The 20,261-nt window shown below is 60.5% G+C and overlaps 2 protein-coding genes and 1 long non-coding RNA gene across 7 annotated transcripts; 2 read left to right on the plus strand and 1 right to left on the minus strand.

Annotated features, from left to right (window-relative positions):
* Positions 1-436: 436 nt before the first annotated feature.
* Positions 437-1,790, plus strand: HEXIM1 (HEXIM P-TEFb complex subunit 1). Its single transcript, XM_030508628.1, has one exon. The coding sequence runs from the start codon at positions 623-625 to the stop codon at positions 1,526-1,528; it is 906 nt and encodes a 301-aa protein (XP_030364488.1). The 5' UTR covers positions 437-622; the 3' UTR covers positions 1,529-1,790.
* A 1,582-nt stretch (positions 1,791-3,372) lies between these two features.
* LOC115617764 lies at positions 3,373-6,284 on the minus strand. 2 transcript variants are annotated; one of them, XR_003994661.1, is made up of 2 exons: positions 6,161-6,284; positions 3,373-4,759 (listed from the first exon to the last, which is right to left on the minus strand). It is a non-coding gene; the product is annotated as an uncharacterized LOC115617764 (long non-coding RNA). The 2 variants fall into 2 exon arrangements; XR_003994662.1 differs by lacking the exon at positions 6,161-6,284 and adding an exon at positions 5,349-6,069.
* A 5,807-nt stretch (positions 6,285-12,091) lies between these two features.
* Positions 12,092-16,755, plus strand: LOC115617760 (myosin light chain kinase, smooth muscle-like). 4 transcript variants are annotated; one of them, XR_003994658.1, is made up of 9 exons: positions 12,092-13,446; positions 13,990-14,080; positions 14,203-14,406; positions 14,604-14,821; positions 15,207-15,330; positions 15,409-15,561; positions 15,719-15,839; positions 15,919-16,009; positions 16,364-16,755. XR_003994658.1 is itself a non-coding variant. In XM_030508622.1 (8 exons), exons 1-7 carry the CDS (start codon positions 13,242-13,244, stop codon positions 15,834-15,836), a joined length of 1,113 nt encoding a protein of 370 aa, XP_030364482.1. In that variant the 5' UTR covers positions 12,092-13,241; the 3' UTR covers positions 15,837-15,839; positions 15,919-16,755. The 4 variants fall into 4 exon arrangements, 3 of the variants coding, with proteins under 3 accessions (XP_030364482.1, XP_030364481.1, XP_030364483.1); XM_030508622.1 differs by having other exon boundaries at positions 15,919-16,755; XM_030508621.1 differs by having other exon boundaries at positions 15,719-16,755.
* Positions 16,756-20,261: the final 3,506 nt, after the last annotated feature.

A 20,261-nucleotide genomic window follows, 5' to 3' on the forward strand; every position in this document is an offset into this window, starting at 1 on the left:
CGCTGCCCTCGGCGCGGCCCTGAAGGTCGCGGGGCGCGCTCGGCTCCGCGCACGGGGCGCCCCTGCGCGCGTGGTACGGACCGGCCCCGCCCTCGCCGTGCCCGGATTGGCGGAGCCGCTCGCGATGGACATCAGGGAAGGCCAATCGCGGCCCGCCTCTTGCAGAGCCCGAAGGGGGCGTGGCCGCGCCGTTGTGCCCGCCTTCCTCGCCCCGCTGATTGGCTGCGGGGCGGCACCGCCCGCGTGGCCGGGAGCCTTAGTGGCGGCGGCGGGCGCGCGCGGCGGGGGGCGGGGTCGTGCAGCGCGCCTGCGCGGGGCGCGTGCGGGTATTTAAGGCGGGGCCGCGGGCGGGGGGGGCGCAGTCGGGAGCTGGCGGCGGCGGCGGCGGGTGGCAGCGGCGGAGCAGGGCTGGGAGCGGGGCGGGCGGGGGGGCAGGCGGCGGCGCGTGCCATGCGCGCGGGGGGGCGGGCCCGGCGGCGTTAACCCTTCCGTGACCGGTGACCGGCGGCGGCGACCCCCGGGGGCTCGGCCCCGCGCCATGGCCCAGGCGGCTTGAGCCGGAGGAGGGGGGGGCGGCCCCATGCGGCGCGTGTAGCGCCCGTCCCCGAGGGAGCGGAGCGCGATGGCTGACACGGTGCCCGCCGAGCCGCAGCCTCAGGGCGAAGCGGAGCCCCGCTGCGAGCCCGGGCCGGAGCCGCGGCCGGAGCCCCAGCCGGAGCCAGACCGCGGCGGCGCGGAGGATGGCGAGGCCGAGCGGCTGCCGCCCCCCGGGGCGGAGGAGGCGGCAGCGGGAGGCGCCGAGGGGCGGCCGCCGGCGGCGGGTGGAGCGGCGCGTCCTGGCCTGGGCCCGCGGTACCGGGCGGCGGTGGGCCGAGCTGAGGAGTGGCCGGTGAAGAAGAAGCACCGTCGGCGGCCGTCTAAGAAGAAGCGTCGCTGGAAGCCATACTCGAAGTTGAGCTGGGAGGAGAAGCAGCAGTTCGACGAGCGGCAGAGCCTCCGCGCCTCCCGGCTGCGCGCCGAGATGTTCGCCAAGGGGCAGCCGGTGGCTCCCTACAACACGACGCAGTTCCTGATGGAGGACCACGACCAGGAGGAGCCCGACTTGAAAACGGGGCTGTACCCGCGGCGAGCGGCCGCCAAGTCGGACGACACGAGCGAGGAGGATTTCCTGGAGGAAGCGGCGGACGAGGACGGGGGAAGCGACGGGATGGGGGGTGACGGCAGCGAGTTTCTGCAGAGGGACTTCTCGGAGACATACGAGCGGTACCATGTGGAGAGCCTGCAGAACATGAGCAAGCAGGAGCTGGTGAAGGAATACCTGGAGCTGGAGAAATGCCTTTCCCGTATGGAAGAGGAGAACAACCGGCTGAGGATGGAGAGCAAAAAACACGGGGGGGAGGCGGCGGAGGCGGCGCGGGTGCGGCAGCTGGAGCTCGAGGTGGACAGGTTGAGAGCCGAGAACCTGCGGCTGCAGCGGGAGCGGGACCCGCCCCGCGCCGAGAAGGGCCCCTGCAAGCCGGGGGAGTGACCGGGCCCGGCCCCGAGCACCGGGCGGGGGGGGGGGAGGCGGAGGGAGAGGGGGGGTGGGGAGGGGGTTGATGTGTTGGTGGTTTCGGGTTTATGATTTTATTATATTTTTTTTTTTCTGTGTCTAAACCAAAAAGTGGAAAAAAAAAAAAAAACCCAAGAAAAAAAAAACCTCCCCAGGAAAGCTGTAAATTGGCCCAAACTGACTATAAAAAACAAAACAAAAAAAAAATAGGTCTAATAAATTTAATTACTTGTAACTGTAACGGGTTTGGTGTGATTTCTTGGGAATGTTTGGTGGCATTCTGGCAGGGAATACGCTTGGAATTATGTTCATGCTGTTCTGTTGGGTTAAACTGAGCCGGAATGGCCTGTTCAGCCCTTTTTTGTTGTTCACCCCTAGGTTCTGATCCTGTTTGAGGAGCTGAAACAGGTAAGAGCACCTGGAGGAGGGTGCCACGGACCCGCGTCCACCTCTCCCTGAGCCCAAGTGCCTCAAGGCTCGCTCAAAGTGAGCTCCTCTTCCTCCCAGGACCGTAGAAACCTGGGTCAGGTCATTGAGAGCAGGGCAAAAGCTGCCCCAAAATGTACTTTCAGCTCCAAGGCGGGGGGAAAGACCTGGAAGTTTTGGAGGAGCTCAAGGAAAAGTTTTGGGAGTCAATGCGTGGCCTCTGAAATGGCTGACGAGGAGGGAGCAGGGAAGGCGAATGTGACGCTCAACCTTCTCCTTCCCTGCGGCTGTGCCCGAGAGGGGCAGGAGAAGAAAAAGCTGGAGAAGCTCCAGGAGCAGCTCTGGAGGGGGTTTTGGGGGAGAAACCAGGTAAATTAAAGGGTAAAGTAACAGGGGGGCCTGACCCTGCTCTGCTTTGGGCTGTGGTGTAAGCAAAGGCCATCAGGATTGAAATGGGGAGCAGGAGTTACTGAAACTGGTACCTGGGGAGCAAGGGGGTGCTCCCCCCCCCAAGGCTACAGCAGGGGAAAAATGGCCTTTTATACAGAAACGAAGGGGTCCAGGATTAGGGGAGGGGGAGAAAAAGGTGGCCCCAGTGCAGGGGGGTCACAGCCCCGGGGGTTAAAGCGGCTGCAGCAAAAGGCTTTGGTTCTATGGATGAGGCCGGGTTTAACACCGGCGCGGCAGAGCCCTGCGTGCTCTGGGGCATCCATGGGGAGGGAGAAGGGAAACTACTGGAGGGCGACGGGCTGAGGAGCCAGCAGCGCCCACGCTGCCTTCCCCTGTGCCATGACATCATCCGGCAGAGCCCGGTGCGGCTGCGAGCACCGAGCCCGGCCCCCAGCCGCTGCATGGGCAGCTGAGCACCAAGCCCCGGTCCTCCCGCTCAGCCCTGCTGCTTCCCTCCCGCGATTCCTTCCCCCACCAAGGAGGGATTCCCTCTCCGGATCCGCTGCTCCTGGGGCAGGAGACCCGCAGGCACGGGGCACCGGTGGCGGGTGCTACGTCTCCCACCATGAAATGCAGCTCTTGGCACCTGGGTAACGTGAAAAACTCAATGCAAGGAACTCTAATTAGTGAAATCAGGCACGATGGCTCTTACACGGTGAGGCTGGATGGGCTTGGAGCAAGCTGGACTCGTGGAAGGTGTCCCTGCCCGTGGCAGGGGGTTGGAATTGGATGAGCTGTAAGGTCCCTTCAACCCAAACCAAGCTGGGATTCTGTGGTGGTGTTGCCACACTGAGCACAGCCACAGGGTTCACCCTTCATCCACTTACCCCAACCTGGTTACATTTAACTCCTAGGAATAAATCTTGGGAGTTATCTGCAAATGCTTTAACAAATGGGATGTAGAAGCTCTGGAAGTACCAGAGTGCTCAGCTCTCACCCTGCTCTGACTCCACCAACTTTTCCTGCTTTATTCCGGGCTCTGTTTTAACAAAACTGAGCCTTCACACAAACCAGGTTACCCCGACCCCCACATCCAGAGGTGCTGAAGAACATGTCTCCTTGCAAAGGCCCCTTCCAGCTCCTGTGCCCAAACCTCCCGGCAGACACTGACGGCATCCGGGGACCTTTGAAACCTCCGCGTGGCTCAGTAACGGCCGAGGAGCTCGTCTGGGCTCCACCTCCTGGGCCGAGGGCTGAGCTCCCGCTCCGGAGCCTGCCCATGGGCCCTGGAGCTGGGTTCGGAGCTGTGCTGGAGGACACGAGCTCCCCGGGTTGAGAGGAACCAACCAAATCCAGGAGCTGGGCAGAGAGCAGGGAGCCGCCGCGCTCTGATGTGGGAGCACGGGCAGCAGTTAGTCCCTCCCGCCACGGCGGCAGCGCTGCCGTAACTAGTCGAGGGCAAGTACCTCGCTGGAGGGCAAGGCCGCCGTGCCTGCCAAGCCTTTGAAGCACATCCCTGCCACCACTTTGGTCTTTCCCGGCTTGTTGGAGCCAACTGGCCTCTATTCCGGCTCCTCCGGTGAGCTCGGGAGCGCCGCTGGCACGGCAGCACCTCCCCAACGGGCCCGCGGCAGCAGGAATCTGCCTGTTGGAGCTCGACTCGGGCTGAGCGGCAGGAAGAGGCTCACGGCTGAGGCAGCTTTGTGGCAAATCAGCCTCATGGAGCACGGGGAGACTCTCTTGGCTAAAGGGCTTTCAAAGTTCCTCCCTTCCCAAGGGTCTCCTGGAGGGAAGGATGGCATTTCTGCCCTGGGATTATGGCATGAACTCAAACGAAAAGGGGATTAAACCCTCTCACTTGTGGCTACGGTCATTCCTCCCTGGCGCAGAGGCAAAGCAGTGCAAGGACGCGCCAGTTCCTTGAAGATGCTGCTCGCTGCAAGGAAACGAAGGCAAAAAGGAAGCAGTTCAACTGAACAGCCTCGTGTCACAATGTTGGTGTGAGGTGAAGCCAGAACCCTGCCCCTCAACGCTGCTGTCCCTCCGGGCCTGCAGAGGCTTCAACGAGCGAGTTGCCAACGTGACAATTAGTCCCCAGGTCCATTAAAGCTGTTTGATGAGCCAGGTTTTCTACGGCATGGACTTGGTGCTGCCAGCAACCCTGCTGTCCTGCCTGAGACTCCACTTGCACTGCCTGCCTCTCATTCCTGAGCTTTCTGTTCCGAGGACACATCCACACCGCTCTCAGGATGTCCTGGTGAGCCTCTTGTGCCACAAGAGAAGTGGGATTTTGTTAAGGAGGAGGCTCTGCAGCCCTGTTTGTGCAGTGGAAGAGGTTTCCCAGCACTCGCTGGTGAGGCCATCACTGAAGAGCTGCGGCTCTCAGCCCATCTGCAACACACCAAACGCCAGCGTTAGGATCCTGCTCCCACCCTTCGAACCCCCCTTTAACAACGCCGGGGAGTGCAAGGCCTGAACTGAGCATAACCCCCATGGGCTTGGCAAAACCAGCTGGAAATTAGCTCTTCAGCTGTCATGTGCCTGCAAAGACATGCACCACGCTACCCCCCCGATTGCAGAGCTGTCAAATCATCGGATTTTATACCCATCTTAAAGCAGAAAGCCTCCAAAATCTCACTGCTTCGCATCTAACCCCCGTCCCCTTAAGGCCAGGGGATGAGCCGACACCACCTGCCTATTGCAGCAGGAGGGAGACGCGGCGGAGCCCTCCTGAAGGGAACTCGCCCGGTGCCACGGGCAGGGACTCAACCCAGCCCCAGGGGAGCTGAGCCCGGAGGGGCTGGGCAGCTCACACAGTGCTGGGGGGGGGGGGTGTTTGGGGAAGTTTGATGAAAACCAGCCTTTTTGTGGCAGGGACACCCCCCCCCCCCCCCCCCGGTTGTTTCCACAGCCCCAGAGCACGGCCTTTGTAACCCTGAGCCAAGCTTGGCTCCTGTTTGTTATGAGCTTGTGGCGTTACCCCCTCGGCCCCGGCAACAGGCAACGGCTTTTGGGGTTAAGTCTCTCCAAGTGCCGCCGGTAGCAGCGGCGAGGGGAGGCCATGTTAACTGTGATCCACTGGATCCTGACAGGGAAAGCTCCCGCCAGGAATCCCGCTGGGAATCCCTTTGGGAATCCGGCTGTGCTTCGGCTAAAACGTGTGAAACAAAGGATTAAACTCCAGAGGTTATTTCCCCCCCCTCAATGGTGTGTTAGAGCTGCGTTGCGAGGTGGCACAGTGGAGAACGGCAGTGATTCCTCCTTCCAGGAATCACCATTCCCAAGCCAAACCCCGCTTCCACCATCAACCTGCGCTCCTCCTCCCAGCTCTGCCCCCACCGGGGGGCCGGCAGAGCCCAGCCCCGCACGGAGCTCGGCTGCTGCTGGCCAACAACGCTCCGACACAGTTCTAACGGGGGGTTTGCTATAAATCCCCCCTCAGCCCCCCGCCCGGCGTTACCGGCGGGGCCGGAACCACGACGTGAGAACAGCCGGAGCCCGGCGCAGGGAGAGCCCGGCTGGGCCTTCCCCCGCCCCACCGCGCACTGAGCCCCCGGTCCGAGCCCCCCCCACACCAGGGGATGGGCTCCCCCCGGTCCCCGGAGCCCTGACAGGGGGGAGCGGCCTGAGGCGGGCGCGGCGCCACCGTCCTCCTCAAGGCTGGCGGGGAGCCCCGCGCTCCGCTCCCGGCAAACGGAGGCCCGCCTGGGCTGCCCCGCGCTCCCGGCTCGGCGCCGCGGAGGAGCCCCCGCCGCTCCCCGGCCGCTCCCCGGCCCCTCGGCGCCGCCTCACCCCCGCCCCGGCGGCGGCAGCGGGGCCCGGAGCCGGCCTCCCCACACACAAAATGGCCGCCGCCGCTCCCCCACCGCCCGCTCGGCCGCCATAGCGGGCGCCTCGGCGCTGCCGCCTCGCCGCCAATCAGATACCGCCGTGCCGCGGCTTGATGGCTTGGCGGAGCCAATGGAAACGTGCGTTGTAAAGGAAGAGGAGGAGCGCGCCCCTGCCGAGGGGGATTATGGGTGTTGTAGTCCATCTCCGCGGCGGGGCGGTGGGACCCGGCCGGGCGCAAACTCATTCTCCCATGATACCCATAGGGGGAGGGCCACATCCGGGCGCGGCGCGTTGCCATGGTGATGTGGTGGCCGGGCCTGGGCCCGGCCCGGCCGCAGGGACACGGTACCGGGGCTCGGCCACGGCGGGGCGGGCTTCCGCCTCCCGCAGGCCCTTCCCGGGCTCCCCGGAGCCCTCGGTTGGGCGGAACCGGGAGGAGGCAGCGCAGCCCGGCTGCGGTGCTGCCCGGCCTGGCTGAGGCGGGAGGAATGGGGCGGCTCCAGCAGCGTGCCCTGCTGCAAGCTGGGGGCGTCCCTTCAGCCGTCCCGGCGAGAGCTGAGCGACCCCGGGGGGTTCTCACCCCGAATCGCGTCTCGGCTCTGCCGCCGTCCCCCCCCCAGGGTGAGCCTTGGCTCCATCTTGGAGCTCAAGGAGAGGAGCGACCCAAGAGCGAAGCCGCTTTGCTCTTCCAAGTGTCCCACACGGGTGTTTCCCAAAGCCTCCGCTCTTCCCTCCGGCGCTGGGACCGCTCCTCGCAGGCAGCCTCGGTGGCTGAGCCGTGGTGGTGCTCAGGCTGCAAGAACGTAAGGGAATAACATGTGTTTGGGGGAGCAGGACACGTAAAAGGCAAAAGTAAGCACTGAATTTTGCATAAAGGCAGAAAAAGTGGGTTTCTGTATGAAGCAGATGTCCTGGATTGTCCTTTCTTGGAGGGAATTGTGGGGCAGACAGGACCCAGGCTGTGATGTGGGAAGAACAAGGCAGGGAATCAGCCTGTGCAGACACTTGGAGCTGTTTGACTCAGGTTCTGCTGTTATGACAGACAAAGAGGGGGGTTTTCTGGCCTTTAAACCCCAAAATCAACCCTCCCTCTCCCCCCCATTATGATTGTAATGGATGGGGGTTAATGCTGCTGAATGTTTTCCTGCTGTAGGGTTGCTTTTGGAAATGGTCCAGCTGCTCCTGAATGGAAAAGGGGATAGGGAAGGTGTTAAATGGTCCAAATCTTGGGATATGTTTGGGGAGGAAGAGCACAGACCCACATCTCCCCCTCTGCCCATCCCACTATGACCCTGCTGTACCTATGGGGAACAGTGGGCAAGACAACCCCCTTTTGCAGAGACCTGGGTTGGGGGCTGTGGAGGTGGCTGGTGACATTGGGTCACCCCCAACCCCTTTGGGGTGCTCCCCGTCCCCGCCAGGCACCGTGCCCACGCCGGGAGGTGCAGGCAGGGCTGGCAGGCAGCGAGGGGCCCGGGCTTGCCCCGCTCTGCAGTGGTGGTGCTGCTGGTGGCAACGGCTGACACGGTGCCGAGGGAGCAGCCCCTCGCCTCCTGCTTCGGAGGGTTTTGCCCCCAGCCCCTCCCTGTCTGGGAGATGTTGGGATCTTCACAGGGGGCAGGCAGAGCCCCCCCTCTGGGATGCTCCTTGCTCCTTGCATGCCCCCAGCACTCCCTGAGCTCATGGTGAGCACTTGGACCTGCTCCCGGTGCCGGCCCATCCCTACAATGCCGAGAAAACCCCTTTTTGGGGGTTTTCTGTGTCGGGAGCAAGGTTTCAGTAGCTGTAACAGCAGCAGCTTGAGGATGCAGCACTCCCCAACTAGTGCACATGGGATTTGACTCCCTGCACGTCCCATTTCCCAGGTTTTTGTGCCTTCAGAGGGTCAGAACCCATCATGTCCATGCCATGGGACCCCCCCGCCTGCTCCTGCTCCCCCCTTGCCTGCTGTTGGCCGAAGCAGAGCACGTGGCGGGGACCCCGAGGGGTTTGCAGGAGCAGGGGAGCAGCCTGGCGTGCTGATAACCCAAACCTCCTGCGGCGCTGAGCTTATCTCTCAGCCTGTAGCCGGCTGAGCCACGTGTGTGAGCCCCAGCACCCACCTCGGGCCCCTCGGTTGCCCTGTACCCGGTGTATTTAACGGCAGGAGCGATGGTGAAGCTCTCTGAGGTCTCCACGTGTGAATATTTGGGCTCATGGAGTTGCTGTAAGGCTCTGGAGGCAATCCTGCTGCTCCGTGCACCATGGCAGCACCGTCAGCCCTGGCCTTGAGCTGCTTCGCTTGCCCCAGGCTGGAGGAACAGGGTCAAGCTCCTGGTGGTGCTGGGCTCAAGGCTGCAGTGGGGAGCCGGAGGATTTGGTGCCTGACCCCAGGCACTGACAGGCTGATCCCTGAGCTGCTGGTGCCGGAGGCTTTTGTGGTTTATAGTTCCACATGGATTCCTTTCCCCATGGATTTGGGTCTTTTCCAGCCGCGTTTTAGCCTCCTCCACACCCCGGGGTGCCCGGCTGAGCACAAGCAGGCAGGTTTGGGCACAGCCATCACCCCGTCTGCTGTCCACGGGTCTTCCTGCCCTTCGTGCCACCCAAAAACTTGGGTGCTCTGACCCTTTCCGCACTGCTCAGGAATATTTTGGGAGGACATCGGATGTTGGTACAACCCCAGTCACGCAGAACTGGCCCCTCCAGGACGGCAGCCCCGGCTGGCTTTGCCCCCAGCCTCTGGGCAGGCTTTGCGGGCGGCTGGATGGATTAAACCAGTGCTGGGGGGGGGGAGGTTTCTCCTTCCCGAGCAGTTTTGGGTCTGGATTTGCAGTGGAATGGGGCTTTATGACACCGTAGCCCCGGGATAGCACTGCCCCGGATGGGGCAGGAGCTGCTTGTTGGGACCAGCCTGAGCTTGAGCAAAGTCTCCAGCGGCTGGGGCAGGGGGGGAGCGAGGGGGGCCCAACGCTGGCGGCTGAGCGCTGCGGAGAGCCCTCCCCAGCCCCGCTCCTCATGGCACCCGTGCCGCCTGCCCTGCTTAGACACTGTTCTTGGGAGCCCTTGGGTGCCCTCACATCCCTGTGCTGTCCCCAGGGCACCCCAAAGCCCGGCGCCCCGCTGTTGCCCCGTGCTATTTGCTTTGCTCTTGAAGCCAAAGCTGATGTGGAACATCCCCCGGCACCAGCCTGGCTTTCCCACCCACTTCCCACAGCCTGAACACCCAGCACCCAGCTCTCCAGCTCCCAGCACTTGGCACCCCAGCACCCATTTCCCAGTGCACCCAGCACCCCACACCCAGTGCTCCCAGCATCCATCTCCCAGCACCCAGTGCTCCCAGCACCCTACACCTAGTACTCCCAGCACCTATCTCCCAGCACCCATCTTCCCGCACCTAGTGCTCCCAGCACCCATCTTCCCGCACGCCCTGCTCCCAGCACCCAGTGCTCCCAGCACCCACCTCCCTGCACCCAGCGCTCCCAGCACCCATCTCCCCGCACCCAGCGCTCCCAGCACCCATCTCCCAGGACTCAGCGCTCCCAGCACCCATCTCCCTGCACCCAGCGCTCCCAGCACCCATGTCCCCGCAGCCAGCGCTCCCAGCACCCATCTCCCCTCTCGCCCCTTCCCCCCGGGTACAGCCCCGCTCCCGCCCGCCCCGAGCCTCGGGGGGGCGCCAGAGCCGGCCACGTGACGCACCGCCTGGCCACGCCCCCTGCCGGGCACGGCCCCGCCCACAGCAGCGAGCACGGCTTTGCCCCGCCCACTGAGCTGCCTGGCCCCGCCCCACCCACGGCTCTTAGCCCCGCCCACAAGCAGCGCACCCCGCGTGACCCCCCCGAGTCTCCCCCATGTCCCTCCGTGTCCCCAGGGCCCCTATGTCCCCCCCAAGTGTCCCCATATCACCTGTGCCCCCCATGAGCTCCCAGCCCTGGTGCCCCCCATGTGCCCCCATCCCTGGGTCTCCATGTCTCTTGTGCCCCCACCATGTCCCCCCATGTCCCCCGTCCCCCCCCATGTCTTCTGCCCCCCCATGACCTCTGTGAGCCCTTATGGCTCCCATGTGCCCCCCGTCCCCAGTGTCCCCTGCATGTTCCCCTGGTCCTTCCCATGTCCTGAGTCCCCCCTGTGTCCCCCTGTCCCTGCTGTCCCCCATGTCCTCCACATGCCCCCTGTGCCCCCCAAGTCCTCTGTGCCCTCTACATCCCCATATCCTCCATAGTGTCGCATCAACCATGTCCCCACACGCCTGCTCCCAGCGCACATGTGCTGAGTGCTGCATCCCGAGACGATGAGGAGCGGGGACCGTGTCCCCCCCGGGTGATGGGGAGCAGGGGCTGTGTCCCCCCAGGATCATCAACCCATCCCTCAGGCACACGGGGATCACAGATGGATCCTGGACCCAGCAACGAGACCCCGTCCCCCCAAGCCACTCCGTCACACAGTGTCAGGGTCCACCAGCTGAACCCTGCGGTGACACCGGTTATTGTAGGTCCTACAAAAAAGCAAAGGCAGCTAAATCTGCCCAGTGCCCTGCACAAAGGGGGGCTGACTCAGCCCAAAGGCTCGGGGGGCTACACAGGGGGCTGGGAGGGTTGGGGGGGGTGTCCCATGGGGCATCCCATGGGAAAGATGAGCGGGTTTGGGATTGGGGGGGTCACCTGGAAATCCCATCCCAGCTTTGCCAGAGGGTCCTCTGGGCAGATGGGGACAACGTGATGACCCAAGCCATGGATGCCTGGATGAGAGTGCTAATGATTAATTAGTGAATTTCAGTAATTAATTGATTGTATAAGGCACAAGAAGAGGATGTCCATGGTGGGTGGACATTCTGGATGAGCCACCTTCCCAAACCCAAAAGCAAAGGTCTGAGAAAGGGCCAGGGGTTGGTGGTTGTTAAACAAAGCGCTGTCAGTAACGAGGTTCATTTTGGAGGCTGGAAAATATGGAAGGAAGGAAGGATGGAAGGATGGATCTGCTTGCTCAACCCTGGACCAGCCCGTTTCCCCTCGCTCCTTAAAATCCTTTATCTTTTCCCGCTGATGATGTTAACTCTGGGAAACTGCTCTTTTTCCCCTTTCCTGGCCTTTTTCTTCTCATTTTTGGTGCTCAGCCCTAGGACGAGCATCAGGCCAACACTGACATCAAGTGGCTGCTGGGATCCCTCGCACGCCTGGGCCGTATCCTGCCTCTCCCTGTGCTGGGAGCAGCCCAGCGTCACCCGCATGGCCTCATCCTGCCCTGGAGAGAGGCCCGGAGCAGGGTCAGGAGCCGCGGCCAGTGGTACCCGGCCGGGTCTCCATCACCCCTCGCCACGGGGGCAGGATGCAGGCAGCTGTACTCCATTACCACCCCGCTGCTGTCCCCAGCCAGGCCGTCACCGTGTCCTGCTCCTGTCCCCGCGGGCCCGGCCGCGCAGTCGATATCCCAGCGGGGTCGAGCCAAGCGCACTGACGGCATCACCCAGCGCGGAGCACCCGCTGCATCCCTCAGCCCCGGGGTGCTGCTAGGGACCCCCTCTGGACATGGCACCCCAATCCGTGCCGGTGGCAAGGTCACGGTGACGGGTAAGCGGGGAGGTCACGCTGGCCCTGTCACCGCTGGGGACGCTTGTCCTCGGCTCCCCGCCGGCGGCCGTGGACTTCGTACGGAGCGCGGAAGTGGCGGCGGTGCCGCGTCTGCCGGGGCTGGCAGAGCCCCGGGTCACTGTGAGACCTGGCTTCAGACAGCAGGTAACACCAGGGTGACACCCCCTCTGCTCAGGGGGATGCTGTGGCACGGGGGTTCCCGGGGAGGATGGTCTGCGTGCCCCCCCTGGTGCTGCTGCCCCATCCGCAGGTCTAGGGTCAGCTCCAGGAGGAAATCACGGTGTTATTCCCATTTTAAAGGAGGGGAACTGAGGCTTGGCAGCACCGAGTGGCTGTGCCGAATAAAGGCTGGAAACCCCCGTTCTTCCTCCAAACCACTGGGCTCAGAGGCCTGGAAGAGTTTTGCAACACTCATTCACCTTCACCCCAACGCCCTGAGCCTGGGGCTGAGCTCAGCCGGGGGAGCCCAAAGCCTGGGATGGGGTCTGGGGAGAGCGATGGCTCTGGTGGGATATTGGCTGCAGGTGGGGCTGGGAATGGGGCGGCAGGTGAGGGTGCTCTGCAGGAACCCATCCATGGGTGGGAGAGGAGGTGGAGGTGTGCCGGGGTGGGGCTTCTGGTGGATTTAGCTCCCGAGAGGCTGTGAGGCTGGATCCATGCCCTGAGGGCAGTGCAGGGCTGAGCTCTCTGCTGTGCAATGAGGTATGTCAGGTCTCTGCAGCTTTCCTTTGGGGTTTCCTCACCTGAGATCCCCTCCATGCTGCAGACCTGTGGCCTTGCATGGTGCCAAATGGGGTGTCAGGGGTTTTGGGGCTGTGGTGCTGGGCATGGTTGGCGGGAGGGCTCAGGGATGCTGATGCTGGTTGTTTATCCCTCAAGTCCGGAAACTCACTGGGAAGGAAAGGGAGGGGAGAGCCAGGGCTGCTCCAGCACTGGAGCAGGAGGGATGTTCCTGGCTGTGCCCGGAGAGAGCCCCAAGACATCCCCATATGTGTGGTCCCTGATGGTCCTTGACCCCCAGCATCACCCCTTCATTCCCTTTCCAGCTCCGTGGTAGCTCTGTAGTGACCAGAAGGATCAGGGACCTGTTGGTGGCCTGGGACAGGACTGGACAGTGACAGGTCAGTGCTGTGGGGTTGGGGTTTGGGTGCTGCCACGTTGCACCCTTGGCTGTTATCATCCTGTTCTCCCAACCTTAGCATAGACAGAGTGGGGAGGTGATCTGTGTAAGGAAACAGGTCCTTTGCCCTAGAAATGGGACTTCCTGGGGATTTCCTGGCTGATGCAAGACTGGGCATGAGAAAAATGTCCTTGAGCTTAAGGTGCTGCTGCAAAGAGGTTGTCCCTAAGAAGGGACTTTGCTTTAAAGTGTTTGGCCCCTTGCTGGGTCTCTTTGGGTCCATCAAGACATCAGCTCTTAGGGACCCAAAGTGTGTGTCTGTATCTGCCCCCAGAGCTGGGTAGGATGGGGAATGCAGGTGGAGGTGGATGGGTGCTGGAGGTCTCTCACAGCAGGGAGAAGGTGTCCCCACAGCCGGAGCGAACACGTGGGCATCGCCTCAGCACCCCAACCCCAGCACAGGGCTGCTGGGAGCCTCAGGGCCACATCCAGCACCTGTCCTGACTGCACCAGCACCCAGCGAGGAGCTGGTGGTGCCACCATGTCGCAGGCAGAAGGTACGGCTGAGCCCTTGCTCTGTCCTGGGGGAGGCGCAGGCTTTGCATGGGGACAACAGCGCTGGTGTGACACCCCAACCCCACCAGTCTCCATCCCATCCTGTTTAATGGCCCCATTTGACTTGGATTTTTGATCCTAAAAGCACCTTTTCCCCCAAACCCTGATTTTCAGGGTGCTGAGCTGCTCCAGGAGCTCCTGTGGTAGCTTCTCTTGACCCCATGTACCCCCCAGGTCCCATCTGCACCATGTGGGGAGAGTGCCCTCCACTTACTCCCCAAATGAGCACCAATCTCCATCCCATTCTGTTTAATGGCCCCCTTTTGCTTGGATTTTTGATCCTAAAAGCACTTTTTCCCCCAAACCATGATCTGGGCTGCTCCAGGAGTTCTCCTCCCAGGTCCCATCACCTCCCATGGGGAGGGTGGTTGAACCTGGATGGAGCTGGGGGGGTACAGAAGGAAGCACTGGAGGAGGAGTGCAGGCAGCTGGTCCCCAAAGCATGAGAGATCCATGCATGGACCACCTTGCTCCATCTCTCCCAGGAGGTGAGGAGACGTTTGAATACTGCGATGTGGTCATCAACAGCCAGGAGAAGGTTTCAGACATGTACACACAGCTGGAGAAGCTGGGAGAGTAAGTGGAAGTCCAACATCCCTGCCGCTCGGGGATGCTCCGTGGCTGTCCGTGTGCAGCCCTGGGTGGGATGCAGATCGGTGGGGATGGCTCCTCCATGCCTCATCCTTGCTGTGCCCCAGGGGGAAGTTCGGGATGGTGTTCCGCCTGCAGGAAAAAGCCACCGGCAAAATCCGCGCTGGGAAATATTTCCGGACACGGACAGCAAAGGAGAAGCAGGCGGCTCGGGCCGAGGTGGAGCTCATGAACCTGCTGCATCACCCGCGCCTCGTGCGGTGCCTCGCCGCCTTCCAGGGCCCCGCCGAGCTGGTGATGGTGATGGAGTAGTGAGTGGGGGGCACAGAGCCAAGTTTGGGGGTGGTGGGGGCAGTGCTGGGCTTTGCCAGGGGGCGCATCCTAAGGGCCCCTGCACCATGAATGGATGGGGAACCTGCAGCCCCTGGAGATAAGGGTAGTGAGATCCTCCCCAGTGGGGCTTCTCCTTGGGGCTGGTGGCCTCCAGCAGGTCCTTGTCCTCTCTCAGTGTGGCAGGTGGGGAGCTCTTCGAGCGCATCGTGGACGATGACTTCGAGCACACGGAGCCCAGCAGCACCCAGTACCTGCGGCAGATCCTGGAGGGGCTGCAGTTCATGCACGGTCAGGCCGTCGTCCACCTCGACCTCAAACCTGAGAACATCGTCTGCGTCAGCCCCAGCAGCCACTGGCTCAAGATCATTGACTTCGGATTGGCGCGGAAGCTGGGTGAGACGAATGAGGGGTCTGGGGCACCAGGGCAGGGACTGTCACCATCGCAGGGACCTGATCTGGCTGGGCACATCAGCGAGGAGCTTGGCATCCTCCTGCCTGCACCTCTGGGACGGGCAACCCTGTGGCACCACATCAGAGCCCTTCCTGGTGACCATAAGATGCTCTGGGGAAACCTGCATGTCCCCAGCTCCACTTCTGATGTGGAGACCACCAAGACCCCTGTGCCTGTGGGTGCCCAGCACCCAGAGATGCTCTAGGAGAGCACCGAGACCTGCAGTGGCTCCTGGAAGGTGGCATCCACCCAGCGCGTGTTGGTGTGTAGCTGGGCTGCCCTGGGGAGGTCCCAGCTGGAAACCTGCCCCATGCATCTTCTCTGCAGCTCCAGACACCCCCGTGAAGGTGTTGCACGGCACCCCTGAGTTCATGGCTCCAGAAGTGGTCGCCTTTGAGCCTGTGGACTTCTCCACAGACATGTGGAGTGTTGGTGTCATCTGCTACATCCTGTGAGTGGCCTCTTGGGAACAGCAGGTTGGGATGGAGAGGGCTGGGCTGTCACTGATCAACTTGTGCCGCCTCTCCAGGCTGAGTGGGGAGTCCCCTTTCCAGGGGGACAATGACATGGAGACACTGAGCAACATCACAGCTGCCAAGTGGGACTTTGAGGAGGAGACCTTCTCAGAGATCTCCCAGCAAGCCAAGGACTTCATCAGCCAACTGCTGCAGAAGGACCCCCGGTAGGATCTGAGGGATGCTGAGCTGGAGCTGGGTTGGGTTTTGGGGTGCCAAAGGGATGGGCAGGGGAAAGCATTGAATGTGGTTGGTGGAAGGGGTGCTCTGTGGGGCCATGCCAGCAGCTGAAGGTCCCCTTGTGACTGCCCCATATGCCCCCAGGCGCCGGCTCTCCAGCACAGGGGCCCTGCTGCACCCCTGGCTGCAGCAGCCCCAGCCCTGCAGCACAAAGGCACTGCCCAAGGAGAGGATCAAGCAGTTCCTGACACGTCGGAAGTGACAGGTACCTGGAGGGGTGGTGAGGATGTGGGGATGGGGATGGATCTGGTGGTGGGGCTCAGTGCTCCTGCTCTTCTCTCCAGAAAACAGGCAAAGCCCTGCTGGCCCTCAACAGGCTGACCCTGCTGTCCCAGAGCCCGGAGAGGAAAGTGCCGGAGGCTCAGGATGAGGAAGGTGATGGCCTTTGAAGCGTTATCCCCAGTGCACCCCATCAACCCATTTCCTCTGCTTTGCCATCCCCGAGTGGGCTGCTTCCCTCTCCGGGTGCCACTAAACACCCAGCCACGTCCCCACTGTGGCATTTCTGCTCTAGGCTGGCTTCAGCCCCCTCATCCTCATCCCTGAGGGGCGATCTCTAATGTAGCCTTGGGATGGGCACATCCCACACTTCAGAGCTGGGATCGGTGTGTGATCCAGGTTTCTGGAAGCCAGAGCTGAGCCCCACAGATGCCACGTGTGTTCCTCTAGCAGAGGATGGAGGCTGAACTCAGCCACCTCCTCACCATTCCCTCTCTCCATCTCTTGCAGACCTGGGCTGCAGCCCAGAGGAGGACCAAACCTCTGGATATCAGCCCCAGCGAGGTTCCAGCTTTTCGGAGCTGCTGCCAGACAGAGAGGAGGAGGAAGATGGGAGCTCTGCAGCCACAGGGGAGGCAGAGAGCAGTGTCACTGTGGCCGTGCCACCCCAGCCCTGGACCACCTAGAGCAGCTGCTGAGAGAGGAGCAGGGAGTGATGGGGATGAAACCTCCTCCAGCAGCTCACACGATGACCTGCCCAGCCTGGGGTGGACCCAGAGCCCAGGGCTCCTCTCCCATGCGTGAGCTCTGAGGTCCCATGATATCCCTGTGCAGCAAGGAACTGTTGCTCCTGCCTGCATGGCCCCCTGGGCTGTTGCAATAAAGCACTGAGGATCTCTGCACTCCCTGTGCTGCTCCTTTTTCCACCCAAAATCACTGGGAGGGGTGGGAAAGAGCTGCCTGAGCTTTGCTCACGCTTTGGGAGCTGGCACTGGGTTTTCCCCCTGCTTGGACCATCACTTTTGTCTTCTCCAGGAGGGATGCTGGCCCTGGGGACAGCTCTAGCAGCAGCCCTTGGCGTTTCTTGTTTATAGGAGTCTTTCCTCCTCACCGAGAGGGGCTGGCATCATGTCCCAAGCACACAGGCAGCAGGAGCCAAGATGAGCCCTGGGGGCTTCAGTCTCTCCATTTCTGGGGCAACTTTGGTACCAGTGGGGCTGGAAGGAGCACAGAACCTGCTCTGTGACCTGCAAGCTCCTCCTAAGGAGGCAGCTTGGGCAGAATTGGTGTTTGGGAGCCGTTCTCTTTCTACATGAAGTTCACAGCCCTGATGCTGGGGCAGAACAACCCCAGGCACTGGTGTGCGCTGGGGGACATGCAGCTGGGATGGGGCTTGCTCTGGGGTCCTGGTGGATACCAGGTTCACTGTGAACCAGCAGCGTGCCCTTGCTGCGCAGGAGGTGAATAACACCGTGGGCTGCGTTCTGACAGCGTGTCGCCAGTAGGTGGAGGGAGATGATTCTCCCAGTCACTCAGCACTGGGGAGGCCGTGCCTGGAGGACTGTGTCATGTTCAGGGGTCCCCAGCACAAGAGAGACGTGGACACAGTGGAGAGAGTTCGCTGAAGGATGGTGGAGGGACTGGAGCACTTCCCCTATGAGGAAAGGCTGAGAGAGTTGGGGTTCTTCAGCGTGGAGAAGAGAAGGCTGCAGGGAGACCTTATTGTGGCCTTTTAATACTTAAAAGGGGTCTACAAGAAAGATGGGGAGAGACCTTTTTAGCAGGGCCTGTTGTGGCAGGACGAAGGGTGATGGTTTGAAACTAAAAGAGGGAGATTGAGGCTGGATCTGAGGAAGAGATTCTTTGCAGTGAGGGTGGTGAAACACTGGCACAGGTTGTCCAGGGAGCCATTCAGGACCAGGTTAATGGTTGGATGTGATGATGTTAAAGATCTTTTCCAACCTCAATGGCTCCATGATTCCTCGCAGGGTCCAACCGTGTCTCTTCAACAGCTGGGTGAGATGCCTCCAGACAGAGCTCACCTGCTTCCTGTTCCTCCCATGTTTTCAGCAGGAGAAGTGGATTCACTGCTCTGAGTTGGAAGAGAAACTCCTTAGAAACAAATACACAAAAATATTCAATGTTCTGTCCATGGCATTTATTTTCCCTTCCTGGAGCAACAGAGAGAGGCTGAGGAGCCCCTTTCTTCCTCCACTGCTCTTCCCTTAATGTTCATACACACCATATCCCAATTTTTACCCATTATCTGTTCCACATTTTCCTCCTTGCACAGATTCTGAACTCACACACGTCCCTGGGGAGCCAAGCCAACTGCGTTCAAGCTGCAGCTGATAAGCAAACACCAAGTTACGTATAATCAATCCCTGGATGAGATATTTACTATGTGACATAACCAAAATATTTCTGGTTGGGAATGATGTTTATCTTCATCTGGTTTTCAAGCTCTTTGCAGCCCTGAAACTCTGTGTCCCAGGACTCCAGTCATGAGCTTCCTCTCTATGGTTCTCTATTCTATACTGTAAAAACTGATTTACCTGCAGAAGAAGCTGATTTACCAACAGAAGAGACATGGTTCTTCTCTTTCCACTGCTTCTTGTGGCTTAACACATTAAAATGTGCACTTGAGAAGGCGATGGGCTAAATGGAGAGTGGAGTTATGGAGTTATACCTGGAAGTCATTACAGGCACTAAGAAATTCAGCAGCGCTGAAAATAGAAATCCAAGCTCAGCACCTCAGAAGTGAAGGAATTAAGATCTTGATCCTTTCATCAAGAGAGAACCTTGGGTTGACCTTCACTTCAGCCACATAACTTCAGAGCAAGTCCTCAAACCATCAGAAATCCTCACCAAGGCAGAAAGGAAGAGCCATACCCTTGGGCAACCTTGAGGAACGGTTCCCTCCCTGTCTCAGGTACCTCCAGGTGCAGCTCCGTGGAGGTGTGTGAGATGGGGTCAGCTCTCCAGCTACCCTCAAGCTTCTGGAGCTTAATCCTTCAGTGCCAAGTTACCATGCTAAGATTGGGTTTATTCTGGGCTGCACAATGTAGGTCTAGGAATGCTTCTTTGGATGAGCAAATATTGCCTGGATAGCTCTAACATCAAGAAACAGTATAATTTTGTGGAGCTGCAAATCCAGGGGGGAAAACCGAAGGGTCTGATGTCCAGGTTGAGGCTTTCCCAGTGAATTGAACTTCATTAAGAAACAAACCTGGCTCTGAAGTCAACCTTAATGTAAAAAACTAACAAATTAGCCCTGGGCACATATTGAAGATGATTATTGGAACGTGGTTTCTAGCATGTTTTTAAGGATCATTGCAGTAGGAAGCAAGCAGCTCCCATGCCATTGGAGTTGTCAGACAAAAGCCTTCAAGTAGTGCAAGTCAAACACCAGAAAAGTGGTGAAAGGAGAGGACTCTGATGGGGCTTTGAGCAACCTGGCCTAGTGGAAGGTGTCCCTTGGGGTCCCCACAGGCCCCCTGCCCCATAGCAGAGCCTGTCCCCAGTGTGGGACAACTCTGGATGAAAACCTTGGTCCTCACACATGGTCCTGGTGACATCTGCCCTCCTGAGACTGCGTCGGGGTGACCATCCCTGTCCCTTGAGAACCAGGATCAGGGAATTCAATGCAAAATATTTAATAAGACGCTGAAATATGTAATGAAACAAAGAGATTTCAGCTGCAAAATTGAGTTTTGGAAAACTGGAACGAACCCAAATGTGGGTGACCCCAATTTCGGTGCCGCTGAGCTGCCTGCGGCTCCTCTCTGGCCTCTCAAAGCCCCAGAGATGATGGAGAGGATGCTGCATCGTGCCAAAGGCAGTTCAGGAATCCACGGCAGCTCCTGGTCATGTTGTGCATCCCCTGGTTGGGGTTTGGGGGTTGCAGAGGTTGACAGAACAGGTCCAGCGCATTCCCCTGGTCCCTGCGGTGCCGAGCGCCTGTCCCAGCACCTCTTGCCAAACAAAAGATGCTGCGAGAGCCGGATGGGTGCAGCCCCAGGGCTGTGCGGGGGGGTTCTAGGAGCCCATCTGGATCCATCCTCCACCCATCCCTCAGCACATCTCTCCTCAAGTCCTTAATCTCACCAAATCTCAGTGGAATAATGTGCTTCATGTCCCGGCGGTGGTTGGGAGCTCCAGTCATTGGTGCGTGCCCCTACCTGGGAGCCCCTGCCTAGAGTGGGCTGCCCAGAAGTGCGATGGGTTGGCTTGGCCTCAGCTCTCCCTCCCGTGGAGGCTGAGGTGGGGAAGGAGGGAGCCCGACACCCCCTGGCTGCGCCCCTCGCTCCAACTGGCACCTTAGAAAATGAAATATCAGAACAAAATTGGAAAGTGAATGGAGTAAAATAAAAAATAACATAAAATTAATAAGAAAAAAATATACAGG

This window comes from Strigops habroptila, chromosome 19, assembly GCF_004027225.2.
Source record: "Strigops habroptila isolate Jane chromosome 19, bStrHab1.2.pri, whole genome shotgun sequence".
In the NCBI taxonomy this organism is placed as follows: domain Eukaryota; kingdom Metazoa; phylum Chordata; class Aves; order Psittaciformes; family Psittacidae; genus Strigops; species Strigops habroptila.